The sequence below is a fragment of the Falco punctatus genome (assembly GCF_963210335.1).
Source record: "Falco punctatus genome assembly, chromosome: 1".
In the NCBI taxonomy this organism is placed as follows: Eukaryota; Metazoa; Chordata; class Aves; order Falconiformes; family Falconidae; genus Falco; species Falco punctatus.
In genome coordinates this window covers 26,949,835-26,968,447 of record NC_137580.1, presented here as the reverse complement: position 1 = coordinate 26,968,447, position 18,613 = coordinate 26,949,835, and the positions used below count along the sequence as shown (strand labels likewise).

Here is an 18,613-nt window from a genome sequence, read left to right as displayed (position 1 = left end):
CAGTATAAAATGACTTTGTGAAGACTTTATGTAAAACGTAATCATTACACATCGAAGACTCACAGATAAAAAGCAAAGCATGCAAATACCTAGTTACCAGTGGGAAATCATTTCTCACACAACAGCTACTAAGCTGTTAACTAATCAGTTCTCATAAAGGATCCACAAAACACCTCTTCAAAAGATGAACCTAGGAATTAAAATTAATTGCCAGTTACTAAAAATAATGGATTCAACAAAGATACTGGTTTTATTCTCCCACATAAGGCTAAATAATTCTCTGTATCCTCCTCTGTTCCATAGGCAATAAATCCTGTCTGTCCCTCAGAGGAGGGAACTTCCCCTGTCCTCTCTTCTTTTCAGTAACACCCGCACTCGAGTTCATAACTACCTTTTCTTTTAGACAGTCCAACTAATTGACATGTCTAATTAAACCTTGAATGGATTTCTAAGATGTCTTTAAATTGACATAAGTGAAGGTCACTGCTGAAAGGAGCAGGCCTGCCCTGCCACAGCAATGTATTTCTTCCTTCTCTTACACTACCAGTAGCTTTCCTGTAGTGATGTGGGGAGCTGGTTTATGGAACTGATTTTGCAAAGTACGAATTAAGTAAGAGCTGTTTTTTCAGCTGGATCAGTTTGTAAATTCCCTAATCTGGCTCACCATTTGATCACCCAAGTGTTACTGAATAGGAAATGATGGGAACACACAGAACATGTCAATAGGGACAAGGGCAGCTTAACTAGCTGTGGAACTGCATAAGTGTTTTCAGCTTGTATTTAACCTTAAAGTTTAGCACTTCCCTTTCAGACTTGAAGAAGGGCATCTCATGTCAAAAATTTTGCCCGCTTTTTTCCCTGACACTATTAGTAGGTCTAGTAGCAGGTGCTGCTTTCACAGACTTCCATGAGTCTTGCCTCTCTTACATTCTCAGATCATTGTAACAACAGCATTCTGAAAAGAATTTGGCTTAGTGTAAATAATTAAAGAAGAAAATGTATGTGCATGTTGATAAGTTGGAATTGTAATGCTGATCAATTCCTCAGTTCATTTTTACAGTTGCAGCAGGGTTTCTTAAACAGAGCTCTTTCAGGTCAGTCAGGTTTTGCCTGTGAGATAGCCATATCTATGTTCTGTTTAGCTTTTGCAATAAATAGTGTTCTATCAAATGGCCATTCTAATGTTTGTGAGAAATAAGGTTATTTGTTACTGAACAGTTACTGTTCTTGTAGGCTTGCAATGGCATTCTCACTTACAGCCTTCTGTTGCTTAAAAGTCTTGGCCTCGCTGAGCAATCAGTTCAGTGTCACAAAGAGTATACATTTTCTGTGGGGCACTATGGCCATAGATATTTCTGGCCCAGCTGATGTAAGCTTGCCTGAAAATGTTGCAGAAAGTTTGGGAGATGAAAAAGAATGTGTGTTGTATCCCATCTTACTATCTAATCAGGACATACTTTTTTACAGCTGTTTGTTGCTTTTGTCTATAAAACCTGCTGCCAGCATTGTATCTGTGGATTTCCATGGACTTTTTACATTATGTGATCTCATTTTTATAGAGATCATATAACATCTTGGTTCATTAAAGATTACATTAAAAATTCATGCTTAACTGATACTGGCTTCTTAACATACTACCTGACAGTATCAGCATCACAACTGTCTTCACAGAGTGTAAATATGCAAACAAGTCTGTTGTGAAGGCAGCCTGACTTGGTAAGTTTGTGTGATATTGTCTATTTTGAATAGGCATATCATCACTATTATATATATTTTTAGATTTACTGTTATGTAAAAATGAGCACAGTTGGAACAGGTCAAGTTGCCTAGGCAAAGGAGCATCCACATGCAGAAAAGGAAAAAGAAAATTAAAAAATAATTTTAATTTTGCACGAGAATGGTTGCACTATGTCACATCAAAGACCTGTCTACTATCTAGTTTCTGGCACAGTGACCAACAGCAGCTGGGAAAGAGCCTAGAACCAGATGTATGTGAAGCAGCACAACCCTTGTTTTCTCTTCCCCTTTTCTGGAATCTACAACTTAGACAGACTTCCTGATCCTGGGATCAGGATAGGGTTGAGTTCCGATATTAATATCTAATAATTTTGGATCTAACTTTTCTCTGTGAATTTATTAAAATGGACTTTGAATTAAGGAGAAATCAAATATACTTTTCTTCCACGTTCACTGAACCCAAGGTAACCTGGAAGACCATATTGATAACCTTAGATTTGTCCCAGGAAATCAATGCAGCAGGTAATAGTTTATATTCCTGATACAGAGAGCATATTTCCTAGTTGTTTGTTATGGAAATTCATGCTTGATCTTGTGAAGTATTTGCTCTCTCTCACTGTATCAGACAGGATGTGGGACTGCGTATACCATATGTCTGCTTCAGCGTGATAATTCCTAGCAAAAGACAGAGAGAAAAAAAAATTAAACCTATTGGGAATTTCTGTAAGATTTCTTCTTTTTATTAAATATTTATTATTCCCCTTCAAGTTACTCCATTTAATATCTGAGCAGTTCAACCAATGCTTCATCTCCTGTTCTGCATCAGAAAATAGGTTTGCTATGAATCAGTCCATTTTGATGTTGCTTATTCCTTCAGTGTAGCAAATGGTATAAGTAAGCTGCGTTCTTGGAATTAGACTTATCAGCAACACCTTTGGCATGTGATTTTTCTGTTGCTCTGTCGTTATCTTTGTACAGCACTGCTGGTTGTCTGGCTAAGTATGACAGACACTTACTATCCCTTATACTTTTCTTAAAAATTGTACTCTGTAAAAATAGCAGTTTCAGGTGGAGTAAATAACATCTTAAAGACCTAACCAAATACATTCAGCTTTTAACAAACAGTATCACAGAACAGCCCATGTTGGAAGGGACCTTAAAAGATCATCTAGTCTAGGCTTTTGTGGGAAAGGGTGCCTGGATGAGATTATCCAGCACCTTGTCCAGTTACATCTTGAAAACCTGCAGCAGTGGGGACTCCACCACATCCCTGGGGAGGTTCTTCCAGTGAGTGATTGTTCTCACTGTAAAACATATCTTTCTTACATTCCTTTCTCTTTAAGACTGAACTGAAATGATTGTTCCAAGGATCTCGGTTTCAATATGCTTCAAACCCTAATTTAGAGCTCCCAAACAGATTAGCATTTTTACTGCGTGGCTGTAATTGATTTAGCATAGCTGATTTTAGTTTCTAATAATAAGGTAGTTTCCATATAATTTGTATCTTCTCTTTAACTAACTCTGCACATATAGCCAGTGACTGTTTTCGTGGTGGTTTTGTATTCTAAAGGAAATACCTGTTGTCTTTGAACTGATTTAGACATTACTTGGATCAAGGTCCCTGCCACAAGACAGATGTGATATTAATCTACACAACAGAATCTGTAATGCCTTTGGATTAGTAGCAGTCACTGCCTGAACCAGTGTCTGACACTAGATGTCACACTAAGAAAGTTGTTGAATCTTGTCTCATCAACGAGATAAAGAGTTTTCTTTTGTATTTAAAAGGTGCAAGAAATTTGCTTTTCCCTGTTGTGGAACCACAGTGGAGTAGATGTCCTGCAATAGTTGCTGGGATGATGAGATGGGAGAAGTAGGCTCACTGTGATCTGGAGACATAATTTGTACTAACTGTCACCTTTTAATCCTCTTTCTTTTAAGTTGTATTTTGTAGTAAAGTAGCAATTACACCATCTAGTCTTTTAGTAACAGTGTTGATAAAACTCTGCTTTACCAGTGGGTTACCACTGCAGCTAAACTAATCTCATGGCTAGCAGCCACTGAAATGTGCAGTCTGCACCTCTCTTTCCCTTGCGTGTTTCTCCCTCCTCCCTGTGCCAGCACTCAAGCTTCTCGGAGCACCCAGTAATCAAGTTCAGGAAGCTAAACTGATATCAGAATAACTCTAGAGGAAAGAAAAAGTAATTTTCCTCCTCTTCAGTTCCTTCAGCCAGCTCACTGCGATAAGTGCCAGGGCAAGCAGAATAGACAAGTATGGAAGATGGAAGGAGCAGAACATCCCATACCAGCACCAAGAAGCCTTTAGGTCAGCTTAGCTGTAACAGCAAACTTTTTATCCCCAGGGCTTAAGTGAGGCAAAATACATTCTCAGCCTGTACCTGAAGCTTGTGACTTCCATTTTTAAAACCAGCTTGTATGCTTGAAAGCTTGCCTGTTTGGTATTTTTTTTCCAACTAAGCTACCTGCTAGCATAATGAAAATTACTACCTTCACCTACAAGCCTTGCCTTTCATATGCTGTATTGCTTTGTATGGATGAATTATGGTGTTCATAAGGTGCTTAAGTTATGGTGCTCAACCAGCTTCATTTCCAAGAAAAGTCTGTTCTCTGTCATGCTGTATGCATGTGCTTCACTCCATGTAAGTCTGGGCTTTTTTATATCTAGTGCTATTGATAAGACTAGCATCTGTCAATACAAACACAGCTATTTAATTTACAAGGCCTCTGAAATTCATACAGTAAGGCTGCTTAATGCATCTCCCTCACGTATTACTTGTAATTAATATTCTGCTCTCTTGATTATTTTGTGCTTGTGTATATTCCTCATCTAGTTCTTTACCTAGCAGAATGGCACAGCAAAATATCAGACACCCATAGTTCTCCGTGTTATGCTGAAAACTTTTTCTTGTCACTCAGTATGACAGAAGGAAATGTCACTTATGGTGTCACTGTGTTCATGAGCTTCAATATTACGCATGGATATGTGTAATAATCAGCATTGCATAGCTTAAATTGAAGTCTGTGGAACAGAAATGCAAATGCTTCAGATAAGGTGAAATTAAAGTATTGCAATTATGTGGATATTGTTTCCATTCTCTATAGATATTATTCTCCTCTTGTGAAGTAAAGAATGATCTAAAAAACCCCCAAAGGCTAGATATTATGCTTGTACCATATATGACCATAGAAAGGGCAGTTAATCTCTTCAGAAGACTACTTTTTTTTTTTTTTTTTTTTTTCATTGCATAAATTCAGCTGATTAAGGGAAAACTGGTTTGGGGCCTGAAATCACATGGTGGTCACTCAAGTTATTTTGTAAATAACACTTTACAGCTGCTGTAGCAGCAACTCCCTTTAGCACTGTTCCTTCTTTTTAAGAATGCTGAATACAAGTAAGGGATGGAAGAAATTGTGGACATGCTTTTGGGGATGGCAGTCCCGTCTGCTTTCATCATGTCTTTCAACATGGGTTTGTGATCTAGAAGAGGTTGAGGACCAATAATCTGTTGTAGCAGCCTTTATGCCTACTGCTATTATTAAAACATTTTACCATTGCAGTAAGGAGATCTGAAACTAGTCTCATTTACCACAATGTAATAGGAGTTATTCCTGATTTACAGACTGGACAGCATAGGTATTATCAGAATGTAGCCTGTGTTTTTATTGAATTTTTCTACAGTCTTGAAGTGAATGGAGTGCCAATAGGATAGCCTTAAAGTAAGCACAGTGGGGTCCCACCTTTTTTAGTGTACAAAACTAGAGCACAGCTGGCTTTTCCACGTATCTATATTTCATATAGTAGAGTGATTCCCCCTCAGCCATCTTCGGTTCCTCAGTTTCTCAGTCAATGTCAGATGCGAATTTAAGGCCAGTTTGAACCAGAAGAAGCTTCCATCAGAAATGCCCCCATGGTGCAACACAGATTACAAAAACTGTGTGCTAGCCAGGGGCAAAATTTCGAACTTTTCCTCCCCATTTATACCACTGAAGCAGGGAGTCCAGTTTCCTGGGAGTACTAGATTGACAAGGGACAGTGATTCCTACAGAGCATGGTTTAGATTTCAGATGTGCTTAACTGCCCTCCATAGGTGTCTGTTGGCCTCTCTCAGCTCTGCAGGGAATCCAAAGCTTCTAAACCGAGAGGTGGAAGATAAGAGAGCCTAAAGTGAAGTGGGATGTATCTGACTAAAGCATTTGTGAGCGCTGTTATCTGGCCTTGGGCAGATCAGGCAAATTCAAAGGCAGGCCACATTTTCAGGCACTGCTTGCAAAACCTTCCTTTGCAAATGAAAGATTTAAGCTAGCAAGATGAACAACAATATTCTGCTGAAACTGCTAGCCAATAGAAGGAAAAGAAATCATGAATGCAAGAAAAAGAAAAGCAACAACATAGGAAAAAAAAGCATGCTTTCTTCAAAAAGAATGCAGTTAATATAACCCATTGCATTGCTCTTTTGTTATCCGCTGTTACAGATGAGTAAATGGAGGCATCGGTGGTGTTCCTAAGTTTACAGTATCAGGTCAGCTGTGTTACCACACAGTGTAACAAAACCAGTGCACCTTTATCTCTAAAATGTAGGTTCATCTCCTATAACCTCTTTTATTTCTGTGCCGTTTGAAATTACAAATAATCACTTTCATTTCCAAAGCAACATGTGCTTCTGCTATGTTTGTGCGTGTATCTTAACAGTGCTGACTTGCTTCAGTTGTGTTCTTCAGATCTCATCTGGTTTTGTTGTTGTAGTCAAACACACATGCCATACAGTTCAGTCAGCAAAACCACTCCTAACTGACCTGAAATATTTGTATCATTCTAGCGCATGTAACCACAGCCCTGAAAATGCTGCCTTTTGTAAGTCTGTAAATATCAGTGCAGCAACTGTGTGCTTTCTTTTGGAAATACAAGCTTGTCTGCAAAACTATGAGAACCAAATTACAGAATATATATATAAAAAAATAATGTTTAGATAGAGAAAAAAAATTGGAAAATTAATCTGAAAATCCGTAACTTTTGCACACAGTTAAAAGGAAATCTTTGCTTAATGTTTATAGTTAATTTTTTATATAATTACAGGACAATAGTACTTTGTTAGCAAGTCAGATCCTTGAGAAAAATTAAGTCAATGGTAAGAATAGAACTCTTCTGCTCATTTAAAAAGTTGTGAGCAGAAGTAGAATGAAATGTGACATGGAGTATCTACTAGTTTAAAAGCACAATTAATAGATATTTAAGTGAGTCCCAGGGATTTGGAGAGTAAATAAATTACTATAGAATCTATTCATGCTAATATTTTCATTGAATCAATTAAATTCAGGAAATCTGGATTAGACAAAGTAGTACGCTGCTCTCCAGTATCTGCACTGGAACAGATTTTGCAAAAGGCAAGAAGTTGTCCAGCGATGGCTTAAATCACTGTGGTGCGCAACCTGGTACAGTTCAACATGCTGCTATGTTTTGTAAGACATGAAATAAAATAGACAAGGGTCATCTTTTCTTTAGAGAGGTAAAACATTTACCTGCCTAGTCTCTCTGTTTTCGTAAAACATCAGGACCCTGTGCAGCTTAGGCTGTTGTATAGAAAATTACTTCTTTCTGCTTGTCTGTTCCTTAGGGGACATCTGTTATTTCTGTTTACCTCCTCAGATACTCCAGTTTTCTTGTATGTGATCTTTCAGTAGTGCTGTTTCACATATGTTTTCTACAGTATATTTATTACTGACTTCATAGAGCACCTGATGTGCAACCCATCTGGAAATTATAGAATCATAAATCTAAGCTTTCCTTCTTCCTATTCCATTTCAGGTAGTTTTGCTACATCCTTCTTTAATCAGATGTTCAAAGGCATATTTTTATGGTCACACACACACACATATATATGTATATGTTTATTCATAACACTGCAGAGCACTGGCAAATGATAGGCTATTTTGCTGTAGTTAATGTAACTCAAAAGAGGCTTTGAACTTTTCTAATAGAAAGTGCACACAATTGTGGGAAAGTATGGACAACAGTTAATGAATTGTTATGTTTGACTTCATGCCTTAGATGTCTAAGTATCTTCCTGAGCATCTGTATTAATGCCTTTTCTGAAATCATTTATCTATTTACAGCTCATTTTAAGGTGACAAAGCAAGGTAGTATGAAATTGTCATTAATACTTCTCATAAGTAGTTAGGCAGATAGTTAAAGCACTCTGTATTGTCCTACTGCTAGAAGTAATCAGCTTTATGTGAGATGCAGTAACGGTATGTTGTGCAAGAAAAAATCAAATAGGGTCACCAAAGCCATTTCATTTTGTGTTAGAAAGAAGCATTGCTTGCCTGGTTGGTTGCTTACTTACTGCGTCTCATCTGATATGCAGAAACTTCCAGGTAAGGAAGATGTACTAGGTGGATCGTTTGTAACGAGAGAAACATACCATGAACATAGTTGTGGATATATCCAGAAGCAGAATAGGCAGATAATTTGAGGGTAGTCTTTTTTAAGGGCAGTGTTTTTCAGCTACAGTTAATGCAGATCAGGAAACTGTTGCCTCATTTTGCTGACTACCAGCCAATCCCAGCCTGTCCTATAGCAGGATGTTACCAGTCCATGTGATCTGCTAATGTAAATAAACTCTGTGTAGAAAAGTGGCAAAGCAATCCCATTCTGTCAAAACTATTCAGATAAAACCAGTAATAACATATATTCTTTACATTAAACTAGACCATTTTAATAGAACAGAGAGTTAGGGGGTCACTATGTATGTGTCGGGTAAAGGTGGTGAAATCTCTGTAGGAGATCAGCTACTGCTGGAACAATAATTCTGTGTCATCTGACACCAGCAGACTTTACTGGTATATCTGTTATATATATATATATATACATATATATACACATATATAGACACACACTGATAAATAAAGTATATTTAAATAGCAGCTTTGAGGAGAGACACTTTAAAATCTGACTTCAAATGAGCAACTGAGGAGCTTAAATCCTGACATAACTTCAAGGATTTCTAAAATACTTCCCTAACATTGCACCTATGCAGCAGACTGAGGAACAGATTCCTTACCTCAGCCCTGCAGTCACCCATAGTCCATAACTTGTGGGTTAATTGTTCTAGACCTCTGAAAACTAGATGGGACCAAACCCTACAGCATTAGGAGGACCATCAGTTTCTGTTTAAGGTGATTGTAATAGCATATTTAGCATTTTGAAAAGCAGGCAACTAAACTTACGTGTGCCATGGAAACAAGTTTTACATTTCAGATCTAATGTCATTTGTATCATATTTTAGCTTTAGTGTTTCTGGTCAGTTAATACACTGGATATAGTAGAACAAGTGAATTCTTAACCTAGAAAAAAATTAAGCGATGAGGTAAGTTTAATAGTTACTCTGATTGTCGTCATTTGTGGAGTGTAAGAACACTATGCAGTGTTAATAGTAAGTTTTCAAATTGTATAATCTAGAATATGCTTCTGCTGCAGGTCATGGCATAACAGCAGTGAAGGAAAAAGCAGGAACTACCCTAGGAATTCATAACACAAGTTCAGCATCTTCGGAAACAGCAGTGCCTCCTGCAGCTGAAACACCAATTATGCGTAAGTTCAAGTTCACTGAAATTGGACAAACCTCTTTGACACTGCCAAATTAGTCCAATTTACAAAATTATAGGATTTTGACCACAGAATCCAGTTTACTGTAATTTGTGACTAGTAGAGATGAAAGTATGCTGTAACTTGCTTTTTTTAAATTTTGTTAGAAGCAGAAGATACTCTGGACCAAAGCTCATCTGAGAATACTCCTTCTTCTCCTTCGTCTGGATCTCATGGCATGTTGTCAGCTTTCACTCATGCTGTACAGAACACAGTGAGTCTTTTTAGCTGGCCTCTGTGCTCTAATCATTCTTGATCATTTTTAGGTGCAGCTTCACTGTAGGTCCCATTTGTTAAGTTGTAGCTCTTTGTAAAAACAGTTAGGTTGTAAGTCTGTTTAGAGTCTTTTCTATGGCAAAATAACTGTATCAAATTTAAAAGAAAAAGTCAAACCAACTAAGTCATTTACTACTTTAGCATCATTTTCAGTGAAAAATATGGTATTCTCCTAAACTACATAGAATTCTGCAAATTCTATTGCAAGAATTCTATTGCAAGAAAAAAGATTTCTGGGAAATCTTGTACCATCATCTAATTTTTTTTTTTCAGTTAAGTCCTTCCAGAGAAAGTATGTTAATATTTTTAATAATTTTTGAAGGCAGGTAAAATAAGAAAATACTCCATTCGCTTATTTGAAGGCTTCTACTAAACTGTGCATTGTTAGTCCCTGGCCCTTACCTTCACCTCTCTATCTAGTGTCTCATTTCATATTAGCCTTCCCTGAAGATGGTCTGATTGCAGACTCAGTGAGGCAAAATCTCTCGTCCACAGTTCTTTCCTGTTATGGTCTCCATATATCTCCTGTGTGTTGCACTTCACCCTTTTCTGTTTCTCTGTGTTTCAACTTTTGCAAACTCCTATACCATACTGTTCTCAAATAAATTTTTGTTTAATCTTCTTCCCTGACATTTTTTACATGTTATTGCCATAGCAAATGTTTTCCTCTGATCTTTTCAGTGTGGCGTTTCCCTTGAAATTGTAAGAGACTTGAAGCATCAGCTAAAAAGGCATAGAAGACTAAGTCCCCATTGAGCATGTTTTAAAAATGGCAGTTCTTTTTTAGTGCATATCCAGTTCACTCTGAGCACCTCATCACTCTAATATCAAAGATTTTGGGAGCAGGGAGAGATTCCTACTGACTATTCCTAAGACTGTTGCTACAGAATCTGGAGCATCGTAGAGCTTGTTGAGGGCTGGACACCAGTAAGTTTACCTGAGCATTGTATAAAATCTGCAAATAAGAGAAATGTGCTCTTGCAAACCTAGAGAGGCTACTATACCACAGTGATGAATGTCACCAAACAAAAAGAATAACTTAAGATTTCAGTAAGTTGCTTGTAATGCCATTTGGGACTTCAGTAGGGTTTTCCATTATATATCATGTTACATCAGCATTTGATTATCTGACAGATACATAATCCAGACTGAAATGGGAATCTTTAACCACTGAAAATTCTTCTTCAGTGTACGTGAAAAATTGTGAGTGAGGGCTAATGCTAATATGAAGACACAGGAAAAACAACTGTATTTCTATAGGAAGTTCCAGAGTCATCACAAGTGTCAAAAATTGCATTAACAAGAAAGGTTAGGTAGGGTAGGATCGTCCTGTTCATGATGGACTTTGGGTCCATATTATTCATATCTAAAATATTTCCCATGGACTAGATGTCACTTCAGATGAAATTAAAGTGGTATTCTTAATATTTTTTTTTACTGGCAACAGGTGTTAACGTTTCTCTGGTGCAAGTCTTTTAATTAACTAGAAATATTTTTATAGTTGAGTTTTTTCTTCTTGAAAATGTATTCAGAACAACTTAACAATTTTATAAATGTGTCAATCCGATTGTTCGTTGAAGTATAGAAGATCTAGGGACCTGAATGTTCACAGATAGTGTCAGCAAAAGCAATACTCTTTACAGTTCATATTAGCATAAACTGGAAAGAAAATAACCACATTGCATTGTTTTATACAGGGGAAAAGTGTGTTATCTGGAGGCTTAGATGCTTTGGAATTTATTGGGAAGACAACCATGAATGTCCTTGCAGAAAGTGATCCTGGATTTAAGAGAACCAAAACACTGATGGCAAGAACAGTTTCTCTATCTCAGGTTGGATTTATTTAACTATAGCTCTGTCAATGCAGTTTTAGATTCTTTTTCTGGAATTTCAGATGCCTCAGGGAGAGGCTTTATTTATTGAAATAGATATTGGCTAGGCTTATGGAAATAAATATTATGCTTTATATTTGCCCCACTTTATTTTTCTTCAGAGAGACACAAAAGATAATGTAAAATCATCTTTTCTGTATAATCACATGTGCAACACCTGATTTTAATAGGATAGTATATGTGGTGATAAGTCATTACACTCTGGAGACAGAATCAAATTGTTGGTGTTATTTCTAACAGCTGTAGATAGGTAATCTTCCAGCACAAACATCACTGTACTACTTTCCTTGGAAATAAGTAATACTGGAATATGATGTATGTTTCATTAGGAATTAAAGCTGTGAAAAGTTAGATCTTAATGTCCATCTTAACTAAAACTAACTTTTACAGCCATGACTTACATACATGTTTAAAGGTCCAGAGGTATGATAAAAACAGAAGTGCTGTCAGTACAAAATTATTTTAGCTCTCCAGACACTGATAGGAGAGTGGCTGTGGAAATCAATAGACATTGAAAAAAACTTTCATTTTACTACGTGTTTACTTCCTTGTAGAGAGGAGTAAGGAATTTTTCTTCTAATGAGATGTTTTGTCTTTGGTGTTTGTCATTCTAAGTGTGAACAGACTGATACTGTTGTAGTAGGCCAAAAGCAAGTAAAGCTTCTTAAGGCCCACAGGGTTAAAACCAGCTTTTGAGAATACCTTTCTAAACAATACGCATTAATTCACACATAAAAGATGAGTCAGAAAGTGACATGAATCAGTTCTCATAGGTCACATAAGGTAGTGCTTGCTTTTTGGTGATTTTTACATAAAACTTTGTGAATGATCTTTGGAAGGTGGAGACTGAAAAAAATCTACTATTGTAAGTCTTCTGTAACAAGTGAATAACTGAAGACAACATTGTAGAAATTTTGATTATGGAATAGTGTAAGTGGCGAGAGTTAATCTGTATTCAGAGGCTTATATGTGACTTGAGATGCAGTTCAGATGTATTTACCAGCTTTACTTTTTAATTTACAGTACATTCATATGACAGGCCATTCCTTCCTGGAATAGAAGATCCTATTCTATACACTATTCTATCCTTGTACACTAATTTAAGTGTGTAAGAAGATCACTCCAAAATATCCCCAAGTACATGGAGTGTAGTTCTGCCCCAGTTTTGGTAGAAAATACACCTTATTAGGCCAGTCTCTTCTGTCAGTCTTGCTGTCACATAAAACTGACTTTAATATCTGCTAAAAAAATTGTACAGGAAATGTTTATATAGGTGCATTATTTATGCAAGTAGGTAGGCAGGTCCTGAAAATAATAGTCTTCCCATTTTGTGGTCTGTGGAATGGATTGCATGACTCTCTAAGGCTGTGTATGAAGTAGTCCTTTTCATTTTATCTTCATTGTAGTTGGTGGCAAAATTTCTTATACAGTATCCATAGCTGACATTGCTTTTGAGAACGTATGATTATTTGTTTGTTCATTGTTTTTTTTAAAAAAGATGGTTAGCAATTGCCATTGGGAAAACCACACTTGGAATACTACTTAAATATTTTATTAGAAAAGTTTATCAAAAAAGTTAGATATTTCAGCTTTGCAGGTGTGATATAGTCCCAAATTTTATTAGTTTCCTAGACAAGCAGAAGCAGGAAGTAATAAAATCTGTTATACCTACAGCACTACCAATAAAACAACAGGAATGATGTGTATTTTTGCAGCTGTTGAGAGAAGCTAAAGAAAAAGAGAAACAGAGGCGGGCCCAGCAAGTTACAGTTGAAAGAACAGCACATTATGGACTACTTTTTGATGAATTCCAAGGTTTGTCTCATCTTGAAGCTCTGGAAATCCTGTCAAATGAAAGTGAAGCTCAGGTACAGTATGCAGACAGCATAAATCAAAATGGTTGGTAAAAAATTGATCTTTACATAAATTTCACTCTGCAAGTACATAGGGAATGAACAGTAAGTTTTCCATCAACTTCAGAGAAAGCTGGATTGGTCCCATGGGCCAATCATTGGCTTCAGGAAATCAGTCTCGATACACCTAAAATTTTAACTCCAAGGTTGACTCCAAACTAACAAACATCTTAACTGAATGTTATTTTTGTTAGGACTGTGTATAGTCTATATTTTTCAGCTTGTGACACAATGCGTATATCTTTTCAGCATTTTCAAGGTGGTTGAAGTCTTTTGGTTTTGTATCGGGCTCCGATACTTACTTTCAGGAATTCCAGGCCTACTACACATGAAGGCTGGTGAATTAAAATGAATCCCAGATTACTTATCCAATTCATAAGCCTTTTTTATTGTGTTAGTTTTAAAAGTTACATAAAACTACCCTAAGATATTATTACTGGAAGTGTAAAGATGTCTCTCTGAAGAACATGCTAATGTTACTATGGCCTGTATGAGAAATATATTTTTTTATAGACTCTGCTAGTAGAATAGTCGCTCTCTGACAGTAGATTAACATAATTTTGTAGAATCCCAGCAGCAGTATTTTGTAATAAAACAGTTTTCTGAATAAGTTTATTAAAATGCAAGTTTTCTTCTTGTTTGTTTTTGTAATTAGCAGTCCTTGCCCTCTGGGTTATTTTTAATAAAAAGTAACCAGCTTATTTTTTTAAATGTTCTATTTGCTCTCACAAATAAAAGAAGCTTATATTAATAACAGCTAAGTGCATACTGTCCATGTTTTAAATTTTTGCAATTATGTCTAAATGAAAAATTAGAAATTCAAAACTTCCATGTAAGGTTCAAGGGCCTGCTTTTGGAAAAAACCCAACAACAAAAAACCACAAAACAGCAAAGCGAGAAATAGAAATCAAGATCAAGTTAATTGTCAACACTCTTTTTCTTTTACTGTGAAATACCACAGGTTAAGTAAGACTTGTGCAGGTTGTTACCATTTTCTGATGTGCTTCATGTTACATCCTAGATAACCCCTTGTTCATAGTCCTACTTACTTCAGTTAGGATTGAATGCAACTATGGGGGTCAACAAGTCCCGTTCTATGATAAATATTCCAATTACCATACACACACAAACACACACACACCAAGCATGTACAGTACTATAAGCTTAGAGACCTGTACTAACAGCCCAAAAGCCAAAGGAGGAGCACATGAGAAACTGAAGGTGTTGCTAATGTCCTATGTGCTTCTAATAGCAAGGATTTAAAAATATTTTTTAAGCTTTTATTTTGAAAGTTTCCATTTTAAAAGTTCCCATTTATTACTATGAAATGGATAATGCTACAAAGAGGGACAAAAAAGCCCCAGGTGGTCTTTCACAACCTGAGTCGGGTCTCCCAACTTCATCTTGTATTTAACCCTGAGCATGGGAGCTGGACACACCAAGGAGGCACGTATGAAAGTAACATCTTTCCCCAGTCTCTCACTGAGCCAGTCTGCACATTTGTCAAGCAAGCTTAAAAAAATTCCCTTGAAAAAAAACTAAAAGTAAAATTTTGTATCAAGGGGGGAGAAAGGATTTCTCTTGGCTTCCATAGGCAGAGAATGCAATCAAGGGATTAACACCATATAACTGTAAAACAAGTGATTCAAGGAATCTGTTTCCATCCCTCTTAGGCAAACTAACAGTGATTCAAAGAATCTGTTTCTGTCCCTCTTAGGCATGCCACCTTATTAGATATGCAGGGACCCGCAGATACCTGAGACATGCAAAGACCTGTCAATGCATTCTTCAGAACAGGTGGACTGGTAGACTGTCAATAATTTTGGTTGCATTTTGAAGGAGGGGAAACAGGCTTCTTTTTTCAACTCCTGTGAGTCCTCAGACTAACCATGAATTTTACCTGTGCTCTTTTTGCCTGCTGTCTTCCAAGCAATCTCAAAATGCTTATAACAGATTGCAATTAAACCATAGATTTATAATTCAAAACTAATGTTGTGGGAGAAGGTAGAGACCTGATGATCTTGCAAGGCTGGTGTAATTTTTGTGATAATCAAATGTTGATGAGAACCAAAAATGTGTCTACATTGAAACGTTGTAGACAAGGTTGGATCATAATGGAAGTTTCCACTTCTTAGCCTGTTTTGGTATCAGGCTCTAAATCAGCATTTTAGAAATGCTCAGTTTTGGTTAGCAATGCTTACTGTCCTTTGTTTTACAGATTCAGTCATATTTAGCAACGCTTGATGGAGAGCAGCTGGAGACTGTGAAAAATGATTTAATTGCTATAAAAGAGATTTTTGTTCCAAAGGAATCAGATGATGAAGTGGTGCAGGCACAGAAAGGTAATTGGAAATATAGAGAATTATAGAAGTAATTGTTACTTTTGTATACAGTAATTTTAAAAATTACAATCCATACTAGAATTTCTGATATCCTAATACTCTTCATAAGGTAGTCATTAAAATTAATTCCCTATAGAAGTTGTGGAAGCTGATCAATGCTTAATTTTGAATTTATATTGTAATTGAAGTGTGAGATATAGGAAATGTAAGGAAATATATTACTTTGCTGTATCATCAGTGAAAGCAAAAGATAAATAAGGGAAAATGATAACCTTTTGAATAACTGAGGTTTTCTTACAGAATCTGTTTATGAAATTGTGTAATCTGAATGTTTTGGGGTGTTTAGCAATGCTTTTCCGTTTAGCAACTTCCTCCTTGCTTTGCACCCTGCCTTACTAGATAGGGAAAAGGTAGAGTGTAATAGAGACTTAAGAACCCTGAACTTTTTAAATGAAAGTCACTTTGAAACATAGTGGCTTTCTAGGTATTGCTTGGCAAGATGTGACATGTGAAGTGTGAGAAGTCAAAGCAACCAGAAGCATGCCATAACTATGTCATAGTGCACAGCACTGAAGAGAATGGGACAAGCATGACAGTCCACAGATCAGCTTGCAAAAGTTACAATAAAATGGGTGGGTGATTTGGTTGGGGACAAAATAGGTGTCTTAAACAGGAATTTTGGCATTCCCCAGAACAGGCTGAAAACAGAGGGTAAGAAGTTAGCCTAAAGTCACCATAGGGCACATGTCCAGGCCTGTGAGATCCATACCAAACCTCTTCTAGCTAACAGAAGCAGTCCCTTTGATGTGACTGAAGACTGGCTTATGCTATTGAACACCACGTTGTTGTGTTTCAGAAGCACAGAAACATAAAAAGATACTTGTTCCACATCTTCTTGATCTTCTCAAGGGTGCTTTACCCATAAAACCTACATTTTACAGGATGGTGAGGTATGATTTCTCTAGCCTTCAGAAAAGCTAGAAAAACTGTGTTAACATCCACATGAGTCTTTTCTGGTCAGACTGTGCTTTCTAAGCAGTGCTTATTCAGTATGCCTGATGTCTTTCACAGGGAGCTTATTGTTTCTTCTTGGGTGGACAACGAGCGGTCAGTGTAAAGTAGAGTACAGTAGAGTTTTGTGCTCCCCCCCTACCCCTTGTTACTCCTTAAAACCCCATGCTTCTCTGTGAGGTTGTGAGAAACAGAAGTCAAGAAAGTGTATTAACTGCTTAAGAGTGAGGATTCATGAGATGACTGTTGTTCCTTAATTACTGTGGGAAATATTTCCTTGCTTTGAAACCAGCCTTCAGGAAAAGTCCATTCGTTGCACAAAGTGATGTTTTCTCTGGTGGTGGGAAGTTCTGTTTTTTTCAGTGAAACACAGCTGCTGATCATGTTCCTTGAAACATTAGCTAGCCTTTTAAATAGTCTGGGACCAAGGCAATGAGCACCTTAAAAAAACAAACCAAATCAGAGTGTCCAGCATCCAGCAGCTTTCCCCCTGCAAAAGCAAACCAGTCAGCGGTGAAACATTTCCTCCTCTCTGTGACAGCATAAATAATAACCACACACGTGTTCTCCTCACAACTGAATGGGTGTTACTTCAGGCTGCAGTTCAAAATGACTCACAGCCTTTAGTGTGATCAGGTTCAAGATTTATTGTTACTTGAACTAGAGATAAATTTCATTAATTAGTATTAAGTCAGATAAATTTTAGTTCCACTGGAGGACACCAAAATAATAGAAAAGTTAATCACTTCTCAAGGCAGTTTTCTGTTACAGCTGAGCCTAAAATTCTGTGGTTAGGCTCCTGACCTGGGACATGTGGCCTTTACTTCTTTCTTCAGTCCACAACCCATAGTACATGCAACCAACACTGCACTGATAGTGCTCTTACCACTGCATAGTGCTTTGACACGTCCCCTCTAGACAGTGTCCTAGCCTGGGTACCTTTCCCAGTCACAAAAATGTGTTATGTTCATTAAAATCTTGTCCGAGTGAAAAAAGGCTTCGTATCATCCTCCTGAGTCAGGGAAACCAGACCTTTTCCTGAATTTCTTAATGCGCAGGATCTTTAGTGTTTTTATTAAGTGCATTTATGCAGCAAATGCATAAAACCTTGTAAAACTTAAAGAATTCCATTAATAGACTTTTACATGACAATTGTCTGCCCTTTTTAGATAAAAACAATGTCCCACGCATTTTCATGTAATGTTCTATGTGATTTGGCATGTCCATTTCCCCTCATGGAGCACAGTTCTACTGAACAGTTTAATGTTTCATTGATACTTTAGTTTGCCAGTTTTCACATAATTTAAGTTGGATTCCTGTGACTCCATATTAACAATGCTTAGCATTCTAGTCATATTTTACAAATAAGTTTAGCTTTATGGGGTGCATTGATACGTATCCTTCTGGGCACACGCTTACCTTTTAGAGTCTAGGTTTAAATTGTTTGGGTTTTTTTGTTTTTTTTTTTTAATTAAATTGGTATCGCTTACCTGAAATGACTTTTGGAACCTTAAGCGTATTTCTGTGGCATAATTAATATTTACACTAAAAAAATGGTCTATGTTTAATGTTACCAATGTTATCATTTGGCATCCAGCACCGATAAAAGACAGTGAAGTTTAACAACAGGTTCACTGATCAGGTTTAAATGCAGCTCATGTCTTGCTGTGAAGAGAAGACTTTATTCTAGTTTGTGTTCTCAGCTCAAGCTCCTGTTAAAAACATTAATAGTTTCATTATTTATTTTTACTTAAACTAGCTAGTCTAGCAGAACGTAGC

At 36.8% G+C, this 18,613-nt stretch overlaps 1 protein-coding gene across 2 annotated transcripts in view; it reads left to right on the top strand.

Annotated features, from left to right (window-relative positions):
• Window positions 1-18,613, top strand: part of FAM114A1 (family with sequence similarity 114 member A1) — a 37,468-nt gene that overhangs the window by 4,739 nt on the left and 14,116 nt on the right. For both annotated transcript variants that reach the window (XM_080409015.1, XM_080409014.1), the window contains exons 5-9: window positions 9,233-9,346; window positions 9,508-9,614; window positions 11,374-11,508; window positions 13,284-13,436; window positions 15,700-15,823. In XM_080409015.1, coding sequence (XP_080265141.1) covers window positions 9,233-9,346; window positions 9,508-9,614; window positions 11,374-11,508; window positions 13,284-13,436; window positions 15,700-15,823 — 633 coding nt within the window. The remainder of the gene's footprint in view (window positions 1-9,232; window positions 9,347-9,507; window positions 9,615-11,373; window positions 11,509-13,283; window positions 13,437-15,699; window positions 15,824-18,613) is intronic.